Below are 13,109 nucleotides of genomic sequence, written 5' to 3'. Positions count from 1 at the left end.
GCATTTCTGTGTATTTCAGCAAATCTGGCAAATTCTGGAGAAGATGTATTTTCTTTAAAACTTTGCAGAGTGAAAAGAGATGAAATAAATTTTTAAAAGAATAATGGGCTGTATAGATTTAATTGTGTGGAAATGATGATTATGAGTGATGGTGAATCAGTGGCAGAAAAATAACTGTGCTGGGGAAAGACTTCTCTATGGGAAATGTTCTTGGTCATAGGTTAGTGAGATCAGGGATGGTTTTAATGGAGTCAAGAATAAGGAAAAGAGATAAAATTCTCAGTTGTATGTAGATGAATGCGAAGTGAGGTGTGGCATCTTCTCAGAAACACTCAGTGTGCTCTAATTGTCAGTCATGAAAAACAAAATAGAGAACACTAGCCTTTAAAATGCCAAAGGATATACATATTGGTTCTTCTCTGTAAGGCTGCTATCCATAGAGTTAAATACGTTATGAAGTGGAGTGGTTTTGGATTTTCCTCATGTGATGCTTTTCACATGTACATGTTATTTGTACAGCGTGAAGCTGTGTTTTGCAAACTGCAGGTGACAACACATTAGTGGTCCATGAAAACCAATGTGTTGGCTTATCGCCAGGATTTTTTAGAAAGTAGAATAGAATGGAATGGAGCAGAAAATATATGAGTGTATCACATGTAGTAAGAGTACATATTGTTAACTTTTGTTTCAGTTATGTATGTACACATAAATGTATGTGTATGCATGTACTAGGCTGCTATGTAGAATGTATTTCCAACTGTTGGTTGCAGTCAAAAAAGCTTGAAAAACACTAGTTTAGTGACAGGCACAACACTATTGAACAAATCTGTAGTGAGGAAAGAAATTATATTTGTAAATGGAACAATGTTACCAAGATAAAGAGTAAAATGTAAATGTGTTTCTATAAGTAGTGTGTCTTTACTTCTCCTAGGCAGGTCTGTACCTATGAGGTATATTCATGAATTCATGGTATATACTAAACACATGGTAAACCCTTGATAAATTCAATTCAATTCAACATATCTTTAGGTAGGAACTGTTATTTTCTAAGATTTGTAGTTAAGTGCTGTGGATACACACACATACACACACACACACACACACACACACACACCTTGGCTTAAGGAACTCAAACTTTTCTTTATTCCTAACTGCCTTTTTAAAATACCTATGTCATTCCCTAATTCTACATCTTAATCTTTCATCCAAGATAATTAGCTCCCTACTTACATTCTTAATTCTCAGCCCCGAAAATGGACGCATTTCAAATGATATAACTGTAATTTTAGAAAACTCTGAAAGCAATCTCACACCTATTTAAAAGCCTTGGGATTCCTTAATTCATCCTTGGCCTAGTTGTTCCCAGATCTAGATAAGAAACACATACTGCTATCTGTGACTTCTACTTGGCTACCTCATGTGGTTATGTAGTGTAGTATTAAGTTTTCTAATAGTACTCCAGAATTTTTCAAGGAATAAGAAAAGAAAAAGGAATTCTTGCCTTGAACATACTGAGAATCTACAGTATGACTTGTTATTTCAAGCATATTTTACAGAGTACTGGAAACCCTTGTATGACCTGAATAAGAGAAAGAGCTATATTGAAAGAAAGAAAGAAAGGAAAGAAGAAAAGAAGAAAGGGAGGGAGGGAGAGAGGGAGGACAGGCAGACTGTAGTGTTATAGATTAAAGAGAAATGAGAAAGGAGCATGTTGGCAGAAAGGATTGTCATGTTCAAGGTCATCTTTTTGAGTCTGGTTTAAATAAGAAATTAGTAGAAATGGTTAATGCCTCAAATTTTTTTTGAAAGATGCCATGAGTCTGGGTTTAGATGCACTAGAACCACTCAGCATTGTTTCTTTGCATTTACCATAGTGGATAAAATAGTTTCATGTATACTAACTAGATTTTTTTTTCCTCCTAATTTCTCTTTAAGAGTAATTTGCTCAAGTCTGTAATTAGAAACATAGAAATGCCAAGATGGGAAAACTGATGCTAAAAATTGATGATGGTGTTTAGGGAGATAGAGGCCATCAGCATCTATAAACAACTAACTGTTCAAAAATATCAGTGTAATTTTTAAGGGGTTATACAGAGAATTTCCTGGAAAATACAGAATTGCGCATATAGAAAAGACTCCAGAAAAATGATGAAAAGAATATTAATCACTACAGCTTATGAATCCTGTGGCTGAAAAAAGTTAGGCTTATTAATTTACTCTACTAGTTAACTATGCGATTGTGACTCTGTTTGCATGAAGATGGGAGTACATGATACACATAGAAAAAGAAGTAGTACATGGAAATTCCCTGAGGAGAAATTTGACTCTTAAGGACTTGCTCTAGAACAAGGTACGGTGATACCATGTTAGTGGAGAATGCTTCAGAGTGTATGTCCTCTTAATGAGGGAGATTAACCAAAATACATTTCTAAAGAGCCCAGTAACATGTAATAACTTGATTAAATTATAATTGTTGACTGTATACCTTTTAATTTTATTATTTAAACAGAAAATTAAGGGAAGAAACCAAGAAGTCAGCATGATTGTGAATTTAAACATTCAGTGTAATGGCAATTGCGGTTATTAAAAAGTTTTTTTTAAAAAAGAAATACTCCAAGCAACATGTGATTCTCAGAAGTATAGTTTTAATCAAGTACATTATTCTGCTGATAATCTCTAATGACTGTGAAATGTTTGGAATTTTCTCTAAATTCCTCCAAGCAATTAATGGACATAAAACATGCTTTGGTTTCTAGGCTGGGTCTATCTCAGTGGTTGGCTTTTTGTCATAGAAGATTCTGAACCAAATGAAGTTCAGTGACTACATTCAAAATATTATAGAACGTAGCCCAAGAGGAATTTTCTATTAAACTTATTTTCACTTTTTATGCAATATAGAAAAAAATGAATATTTCTCAAATTCCCAGATCTCTAATAATCAAAAAGAAGCACCATAATTTGAATTTCTTATAGAGATTAGGTATAACTATTGTATTTTATTTGAATAGAAGTTAGAGGCTGTCCAAATCATGGCTTTGATGGTTTTAAAAATCACCTCAATTTTTTTAACTGACCTCCCATTTCTTCACATTTTATGTGAATATTTCTTCTCTTCAATAAAAGGTGACAGTTCACTGTCTGCTTTAAAAAAATAACCAAAATTTTAAAAAATTGTCCAACAACTTGGTCATGAAAAGAATGCTGCTGGTGTTTTCGATAGCTAATTAGCAATGATCTCACCTAAAGGTATTGTTGTAGTCAACAGGAATCAGTAGAGTGACTTTGAGGGGAGATAGAATTATTTAACTTGTGTCTGCCATATATATATATATATATATATATATATATATGAATTCATACATTCATATATATGTGTATATATTCAGATTCATTATCATATAACCATATATTTTTTTTCATAAAGATTTAAACATATGGGCATATATAAATAAAATTAACTCTAAATATTTTAATCATTCTTGACAGTATTGATTTTATTAACCTGATTTTTGCTTTTTTAATATCAATTTTACTTTTAATTTTCTTTCACACTTCCTCTTATACATAGGTTAAAAATACTATATAAAATATTTTTTCAAAAGCATCTTTTAAATTTATGGATCGTTGAAAATTTTTTATCTTTCTGCTTATCCTGGTACCATCCCAATTATAGTTTATTTTTATAAATCCAAGAATTTTTTTTTTTTTTTGTAGCTTCTTTTTTTTTTTTTTTTTAAACTTTGGGTTTATTTATTTATTTGTTTGTTTGTTTGTTTGTTTTTGGCTGTGTTGGGTCTTCGTTTCTGTGCGAGGGCTTTCTCTAGTTGTGGCGAGCGGGGGCCACTCTTCATCGCGGTGCGCAGGCCTCTCACTATCGCGGCCTCTCTTGTTGCGGAGCACAGGCTCCAGACGCACAGGCTCAGTAATTATGGCTTACGGGCCCAGTTGCTCCGCGGCATGCGGGATCTTCCCAGACCAGGGCTCGAACCCGTGTCCCTTGCATTGGCAGGCAGATTCCCAACCACTGTGCCACCAGGGAAGCCCCCCAAGAATATTTTAATCACTAAACTACCCATGTGTAATACAATAAATTTGCTTATTGTTGGAAGGCTGTGGTTTGAAGTGTTTTTGCCAAAAGCAATTGAAATATAATCCTATATAGCATTAATCAAGACACTTGCCTAAATCAAGTAAGTTACATTAGATACTGAGGCCAAAAGTGGGTGCTTTTTTTGGCCACTTCTGGGCCAGTGGGAATCTTGGTGTCAAACTGTTACTTCTCTTCCTACCAACCCACTCCTTCCCCATAGACACACACACCCCCCTTTGGACAGTTGTTTTCCTTACTGGCTCTACCACCATATTGACTTGACTTAGCACCTTTACAACATAGTATATAATCTCATCTTTCCATTTACAAAAGTTAGCTAAGTTTAAAGTCATGCCATCACAGTGGTGATGGAGTGGGTGGTGGTGTTCTCATAGGAGGTGGGGAGAGGAAGAGCCCTCATATTTGCAATACAGAAGGAGTAGCAGGAACAACAGCCCACAGATAATCAATACTAATGAAAAAGCCATCTCTAGTTCCACCATTAATCAGAGAAATTCTGGCCACAAATGTCAATTTGGAAACCAGAAAAGTGGAATGCTCCTTATAATCATATTTAAGACCTCCAAAAATTTGGGTCATAAAAGTTATGCAGTTACTTATTTGGTGCTTTCTCCCTTTTTTTTTTTTTTTTTAATAAATTTATTTATTTATTTATTTTTGGATGTGTTGGGTCCTAGTTTCTGTGCAAGGGCCTTCTCCAGTTGCGGCGAGCGGGGGCCACTCTTCATCGCGGTGCGCGGGCCTCTCACTGTCGCGGCCTCTCCTGTTGCGGAGCACAGGCTCCAGACGCGCAGGCTCAGTAGTTGTGGCGCACGGGCCTAGTTGCTCCGCGGCATGTGGGATCTTCCCGGACCGGGGCATGAACCCGTGTCCCCTGCATTGGCAGGCGGACTCCCAACCACTGCGCCACCAGGGAAGCCCTGCTTTCTCCCTTTTAAAGAGGGGTCTAATATTCCCATTAGTGGTATTTGATAGGTGTTTTTAGTTTACATCTGGATCATGACCAAAATAAGGTGTGAGCATACCAAAGACCTGTACAGTTATATGATGAATGAATCTGAATTCTGAGAAAAATTAATCTGGTAGACAGCACATATATGATACATATAAATTACAACAGGACAGAATGAGAAAGTAAGTTAGGTGTACTTTGAAAAGTGGAAATAGTGTATACTTATATTAATCCATATATTTTAAAATATTGGAATTGTTAAAATATAGTTATTTTTTTATTATAATAACAGTAAATTATTGGGCTGTGAGCTTATCATTTATCATAAATTAATTGTTCTCTCAAACTTACTGAACTATGCTATACCTGTGCTTGCTAATAATTCTACTATAGTTATTGGATTATGGTTTTTAAAATATACTATTTGTAAGTAGGATATAGAAAAATATTTTTGCCTAAAACATTTTGGGGAGTCTCTAACATTTACTAGGTATAATTTTAGACCATAACTACTGATCATCCAAATTTGTAATAATGTGCATGTGTGTGTGTTTTCACATTCACAATATTGTACAGTGTATATAATACAATTTTCCATTTCTCCAATTAGGTTTTGAAATTTTGTTGGTACAAAAATTAAGAACCTATATAACTTGATATTTTAGCATTCTTTGTGAATCAAATCAGAAAAAAAGTAGCTTTTTTTAACCAGCAGGAATCCTTTTCCTTTTGTTCAGCCACAATACCCCAAAGTTTGAAAGTTTCATATGAAGCCAAAACAAAATATAATCAAATGTCTAAAGACAAACAATGATTCCTGCTATTCTTTTTTTTGTCATATTTATTCATGTACTTCCTGTTGCAGAATTTCAGTGATTCATTAAGGTTTTCAAGTTCTAGTGCAAAGAGGTAAATCAAATGCAGTGAGGGGTTCCAATTTCAAGGACTTAGATGCTCAAAAGTCTAAGAAACTTATAGTGGAGCTTCTCACAGTGAAAACAAAAGTTTTTATTTGAAATATATATATTCAAAAGAGTTTATAAGAAGCTGTATTGGCTGACTACAATTCGAAATTGCTTTGCTTTTGGTTGGAAGAAGCATACTTCCCATAATTCTATGGGGATTGGAAAATGATTGGGTGTTTATGTTTCTTTAATTAATAATAACTGGGGAAACAGGAAATTATTTTTTGATTAATCTAAGAATAAAATGGTACCCCAAAATACTGACTTCAGCTTGGGAAGTATTGTATTAGAGCCATCCTGTTTCACAGTAGAATTCTGAAGGCCTATGTGAATCACTGAGACTTTTGGATTAGAAACTACATGAATAAATATTGGAAAGATAGTTAACTTTAGTTACGTAATTTGCTAATGTCTTAATTATTATCTCAATTTATAACTTTTATGCATTCTGAAGTAAATTTCAGCATCGAGTTGTCTTTTATTTGCTCTTTAAAAACTCATGTCTAGCTTTATTAAAAATGATTAGTTTTGTTTGGTGTCCTGAATATTGCAACATTTTACATATTGTATCTAGCTAGATGTGAATAGCCAATCCCATATAAATTCATATGTAGGAAAGTATAGATACCCAATTTCAGTTTTTAGGAGATGAGTTTTTATTAGGCTTGACATATTTTAAATTTTATTTATTTATTTATGACTGTGTTGGGTCTTCGTTTCTGCGCGAGGGCTTTCTCTAGTTGCGGCAAGCGGGGGCCACTCTTCATCGCGGTGCGCGGGCCTCTCACTATCGCGGCCTCTCTTGTTGCGGAGCACAGGCTCCAGACGCGCAGGCTCAGTAATTGTGGCTCACGGGCCCAGTTGCTCCGCAGCATGTGGGATCTTCCCAGATCAGGTCTCGAACCCGTGTCCCCTGCATTAGCAGGCAGATTCTCAACCACTGCGCCACCAGGGAAGCCCCAGGCTTGACATATTTTAACCAATTTTAAACAAGAGTATGTAGATGCATGCCCGACCTAAAGATACCACAGTTCACATGACTGTCTACCAAGCACCAAAAGAGAAAGTTATGCTCAAATTCTTAAGGTAGCAGATTTGGGGATGTTTACTGATTTTAGGTTATTTAATTATTTCTTCATTGCTGATTTAATGAAAATCCAGATGAAATACATTTCTGCCAGAGACATATTGATAATTTTTGTATTCATTTTTTTATAAGAAGTAAATGTAAAACGTACTTAGGTTTGGATTACATAATTATTTTATTCAATAATTTGCCTTTTAAAGTTATTTAGGAGGAAAACAGAAGGCATTCCTTTAAACTTGAAGGTCATTCTGAGCCTGGCTCGTGTAGGGGTGAATTCCCTGGAACACCATGCTTTACAGCAGTACCGGAAGGAGAACTGGGGGCTGCAGGTTTCTCCCCAGGCCTCCTGGGAGCAAGGCTGCTGTTTGCCAGTGTTTGCACCCATGTGAGCAGTGAAGACTGCCTTAAACAATGCTGATCAACTCAATTCTATTCTTTACCTCCCCACCCCCTTCTCTTCCTGGGGAATCTGGCTTCCCTGTCACTCAGGATAATGATTTCCTGCAAGCATCACTGAGATCCAGAAAGTCACTGTAATCTCATCAAGAATGTGATTCCCCAGCTGGGACTCTTGAATTTATATAACCCGAAAGTAGCTGGTCAGGGTGCTTAATCCACCACATTGGTGTGGTGAAGCCCCCCAACCATTTAAAATAGAAGTCCTCTTACAAAGATGACCTCATTAGAGAAGATATGTTCCCAAATTAGGACAGACTTAATTAGAACTCATAATTTAACCCAATGTTTTACATATGAAAACAGTGTTGCTATACCCCCATTCTGGCTTAAAAGAATCAATCCAGGCCTTAAGGAAATTTCCAGTGAGCCCAGTGAAAATTGGGCAGGAGGTTGGATATACATCTGCTTTGTGTGACCTGTGGGATGCTGAAGAGTTTGGTTTCTTTCTTTAACCCTGAAATAAAACTTAGAGAATCCTCACTTCAAGTTTCTGGTGAATGCCTTGAAGATTTGTTCCAATTAATGCACCAGTGGTTTTCCTAAATTTTCTCACATATTTTAGGTGATTTCCCAACTAATCATTTTTAGGGTTCAACCTCAAAGATCTTAATATAAGGGAGAAATAATTTTTAATGGGTGCATCCCTGCTTACCTTCTCCCTTTCCCTGTAGCAATGGATTGTCCGTATCCTTATTTTTGGAGATACATACTGGTCTCAAAATTGTATACATACTAACATGTACACATCACAGTGCAATTTTGTGACAGGTCATGACAGTAAAGAAAACTAGCTCTCTGCTTTTCTCATATCGGCATGATCTAATTACTGTTTAGTGCTAACAAGCATTGAGAAGCGATTATCTTTTTCCTCACAACAATGACCTTTGATCTCGGGTGGCATCTTATAAAACTTGCTTTTCCTAAATATTGCAAATAAAATTGAGTGGTGGAAAGGGGCACAGGAAGAGCCAAGAATTGGAAGAGAGATTTAAAAATGAAACTAAGACATAAGGAGTTCATCTCATTTAAAAAATGTGCTCCATATATTTCTTCTGTTTATCTTCATAAACATATATGTTTATCAGGATACAAGATATATAAGTATATACTTACAGTCTTATTTCCAGTTGGCATCTGAGAGTAAGTTGGCATCTCTATGTCACATACTGTACACATAAATGTGAATATATATGGATATATATGCACATGTTTATTTTTCATATGTGATTCTGCAATGCATGGATATGCTTGGATCTAACTTATCTTGTTAAAAATGACTACATTTATATAAGTATGCATACTTATATAAAATTTATTCTTAGTTGGCATCAGGCAGCAAGTTAGCCTCTGGTGTAAACTAAGTTTTCATTTACTGCTTATATATATATGTGTGTGTGTAAAGCACGAATATTAAGATGAATGAATATATTTTCTTATTATTTCATACAGTACTTTTAATAATGATTAAATAAGTGTAATGAGCATATATAATTACGTATATCATTTAAAAGTTACTTTTTTAAAAGTAGTAAAGGGTTTTTTCTCACCAACCAAGTCAAATGATGGGGATCCAGGTATGCATAGTGAACTGGCGAGAAGAAGACAGATTAACCCATGAGGAGTAGGGAGTACAATATTAGTAAGTACTGTTTTTAATGGGAATAATGGACCTTTCTGTTTGTGATTTTAGAAAATATTCACAAGTTTTAAATATTTTTTGTATACCTATATGCAAACTTGAATTAGACAGCATTAGTTTGTTCTTGACACATTCATTGTGAAGTATATCATGTTGACTATGAGCACAGTTTTTTTAAACTTCTATTTAATGCAGATAAGCCAAAATGGTTATTTTATTCATTTAAATTTCATTTGACATCTCAGTTAACACAGTTTTATTTTTAGATGACATTCCTAGAGTAGGACTGTGTCAACCAAATAAGTCATATATGAGAAAGTAAATAAAAGCTAACCTCAATTATTAAAGAGTGTATGTAGTAGAATTTTTCATGTATTTTTCTGAAAATTCAAGTGCTGTTAACACTGTCTTAAGATGTGTTTACAAGGGGTGTGTGTGTGTGTGTGTGTGTTCTTTTATACCTACTCGATATTTTGGTAATATTCAACATACCAATTTACATACTTACTAATCTATAGCAGCTGTCTTATAGGCTACACAGGCTTGTTGGACAGGTCTAAAGAAGAAAATCAACTTTTTTGTTTTGCCCTACGGGAAAATTTACTCTTAGCTTTTTGTTCCTCATGTACCATCAATATGTACTCATGTGATTCTGTTTTATAAAGAGTATGGCATGATGAATTACTGTAAAGTTAATATATAAAGGAAAATTTGATAGCTTAACTACTGTTTATCCAACAAAAAACCCCACAGTAACTGTAAGCTTCTCGTTAAAAGGATTGCTCATACGTTTAGTGCTGGTTTATTACTCCTTTGGAAAACTATAGTATTTTTCTGGTGCAAAAGGATCGTTATGCAGCATTGAGTATCATTGGTTAGTTATAAGTTTGTCTCATATATATGACATTAATTTGTTGCAAATGCAGACATTTTAAAATAGTGGTATATTTTGTCCGTATAGTTCTCATTCCATTATATGTAGGAATGTTTAGCATTAGTAGTTATTAAATATAGAGGTAATATTGATGTTATATTTGTCGTTGTCCTGTCATAAAAGAAATTCTCCAGAATAAAGAAATTACTTCACTGAATTCTGAACATCAGCCTTACATAGACTGCATATGTATGTAGCAGATACAGATTTTAAGTACGCTTGCTGGCTCTAGCAAGCGTACTTAAAATGCAGCCTATGTAAGGCTGATGTAAGTATATACCGTATCTGGTCTTCCTACTGTTGGCTAATAGTTTGAACCTCCCCCTTTCTTCTGATTGCCATCCATGTTCTAGGCTGTGTGTCCTATATTTTTTAGACCAATGTGTTTTAATCATTATATTTAGTAAATTATCATTAAATTCAATATTCTAATTTTTGTAGTATTCTAAGATTAAACATTTGTTTTTTATTTAATGTTGAAATATACAAGCCATTATGTTGTGTATAGCTGACTAAAAATATTACTGAAGTGTAAAGGAGAAAAATCTAATTTTATATTGACATAGAAAGAAAGCTTAACTTGTTTTCTTGCTCTTTTTTTATAGAGAACACCTGTTCCCAGCGCTGAAGCATTCCGATGGTTCTTTTAAAGCAGTAGTATATCTTATTTTCAAGGCATTTGGAAGTGAAAGGCAAACTAAATGTCTTGTTTTAAGAAACTGCTTAGTCCACCACTGAAGAAAATATCCAGATATTATTTTCATTTTATGTATAGGGGTTTCTTCAAAAAAAAAAAAAAGGAAAAGAAAAGAAAAAAGACATATAAAAATAATCTGGGAGCTTGGGGAATTGGCCAGTCTATTTACTTTCAATACCCTGATTCTTTCTTTGATGTAATTTAGCTATCCTAGTGAAGTTGTTGTCTATTTTGAAAGTGGCTGTAAAAAATAAGTTTGGGTAAACCCCTGCTGTAAAATCATGTATCTTTGCAAAGTACATATCTATACTTCATTTTCAAATATACGTGTTTCAGTACTGTAAACTGTACAGATAGCAGCTTGTATTTTGTGTGTTTAGACACAAGGAGACAATCATCTCTGAGCATCTATGGAGATTAACAGTTTGTACACAACAGTCTGGTTCTGCGAGTTAAATCTGGAGCAATAAATTTTAGCTTTAAATATTTTTTGCCAGTTGTTTCTAGGAGCAGCAACAGCAGTGGCATGTTTTGCCATGCATCTTTCCGTAGAGACGTGATGCCGAGTTTTATAAGACTAAAAGATGATGATGTATCCAGCAATTACCTTCAGTTGTATTGTTCTAAGAGGGGAAGATGTTAGGAAAGTTTCAATTAATCTTTTGAGCACTATATTAGAGTAGTGGTTATGCACTTGCATTGCTTACAAACGAGCTGTACAGAAAGGTATACCTCCCAAATCCTTAGTGTAGTTGACTTGTCTCGGGTGACACTGTAAGGGGGAGTACTCAGAGTAGTTGGAACATGCAGAATCAGTTGTATAATTGTTTTTTCTTTAAACAGTGTTTTCTAGGATACAGGATAAAGTATCATATCTTAGGGGAGAAATTTATGACTGACTTTTTTTTTTTCCCCCAGTCCAACATGGGTTGTATGTATTTTTTTGTTTGTCTATTTTTTGCTCTTTTTCTTTTTTTGGTAGAAAAAAAGAAACACTTAATAAAATGTATCCAAATGTTTAAATTCCATGTATGATATTAAAAGGGTAGTTTTGTTTTAAAATTTGAATACATAAAGGCCTCCTGCATGAGGCATGGCTAGGTACATTTTTAAATTCAAAAGAATGAAATATGTTCATGAAAGTGAGGCTTTTAAATCTCTTTTTATCTTCCTTTCTCACAGCCTCCTGGTTGCAGCGGTGGCCTTCCCCTAGGCCCTCAGTGGAACGTGCCGTTGCTTCCATTCCCATTTTTGTCACTGGATGCTTTCATTCCTGAGAAGGCAGGACCACAGTCTGTGGAATTCCATAAATGCAAACAGCCCCCAAACAAAAGGAGCTAATGCTTCATAGGACCCATGCTACCTTTTCAGGTAGTGTTTGGTTTTCTTCTGGCAGTCAGGGTTCTTAAGGCTGTCCCATTAGGACAAATGTTTGTGATGACATGATCCCTAAGAGTTTTCTTTCTTTCTTTTTTTTTTTTTTTTCCTGCCAGATTAGAAAGACTATTTTCAGCCTCAGGAATAAAACAGAGGTTAGCCAAAACACATAGAGTATCCAAGTTGCCACATTACTGTAACTTTTGTCCTCTAGTCACTAGCTAGCTATTGTAGCCTGTGACATCCATAAGCCTGCTGAAAAGTTAGCAACGTGGACCATGTGAAGAAAAATAACCTGAGAAGAGAAAGGGTGATGAAAAGGACTGTAAAGTTTTAGAAAGACTAACAGATGAATAATTTTAAAAGGCTAGTTGTAGTTTTGAATGGGAAATAATACGGACAGAGGAGATTTTTTTTTAAACGCAGAAAGAGCACTTCATCCTTGGGTGTGGAGAAGGCACTTAACAAACGCCAGTGTGAAAAACAATGTGACTTAACTTGCCTAGGGTCTGAATGCAAGGTCTACAGTTACTGTCAAGTAGCCTTCTTGAAGAAAATTCATTATGTATTACACTTATCCATGTTTAGAGAAGAGAATTATATGATCACAAATTAAAACGTGCTGTATATTAATTTTGAGATAGCTTTCTACTTGATGTATATTCCTTTGAAGGTTCTGGTTGGAATTTCTCTTTCTGCTGTGGGACCAATGAGAGCTGTATGAGTTCTTTCTTGTTCCATTTTTTATTTTATTTGACTTTTTTTTTTAAACCAATTTGCTAATGAATTACAAGTAAGTGAAAACTTACTTTCACACTTGAACGGTAAGGTTGCCTGGCTTTTTGGAAAATGATGATTGTTATTACAGAATTGAAACAAACTTTTATT

The 13,109-nt window shown here is 34.8% G+C and overlaps 1 protein-coding gene across 1 annotated transcript in view; it reads left to right on the top strand.

Annotated features, from left to right (window-relative positions):
• Window positions 1–13,109, top strand: part of CXXC4 (CXXC finger protein 4) — a 38,206-nt gene that overhangs the window by 9,314 nt on the left and 15,783 nt on the right. Inside the window, exon 2 of the mRNA XM_068542000.1 lies at window positions 7,316–7,500. Within this exon, the coding sequence (XP_068398101.1) occupies window positions 7,316–7,500 (185 nt within the window). The remainder of the gene's footprint in view (window positions 1–7,315; window positions 7,501–13,109) is intronic.

Source organism: Eschrichtius robustus, chromosome 4 (genome assembly GCF_028021215.1).
Source record: "Eschrichtius robustus isolate mEscRob2 chromosome 4, mEscRob2.pri, whole genome shotgun sequence".
Lineage (NCBI taxonomy): Eukaryota > Metazoa > Chordata > Mammalia > Artiodactyla > Eschrichtiidae > Eschrichtius > Eschrichtius robustus.
Note: the sequence above shows the minus strand (reverse complement) of the source record. Positions and strands in the feature narration are given on the sequence as shown.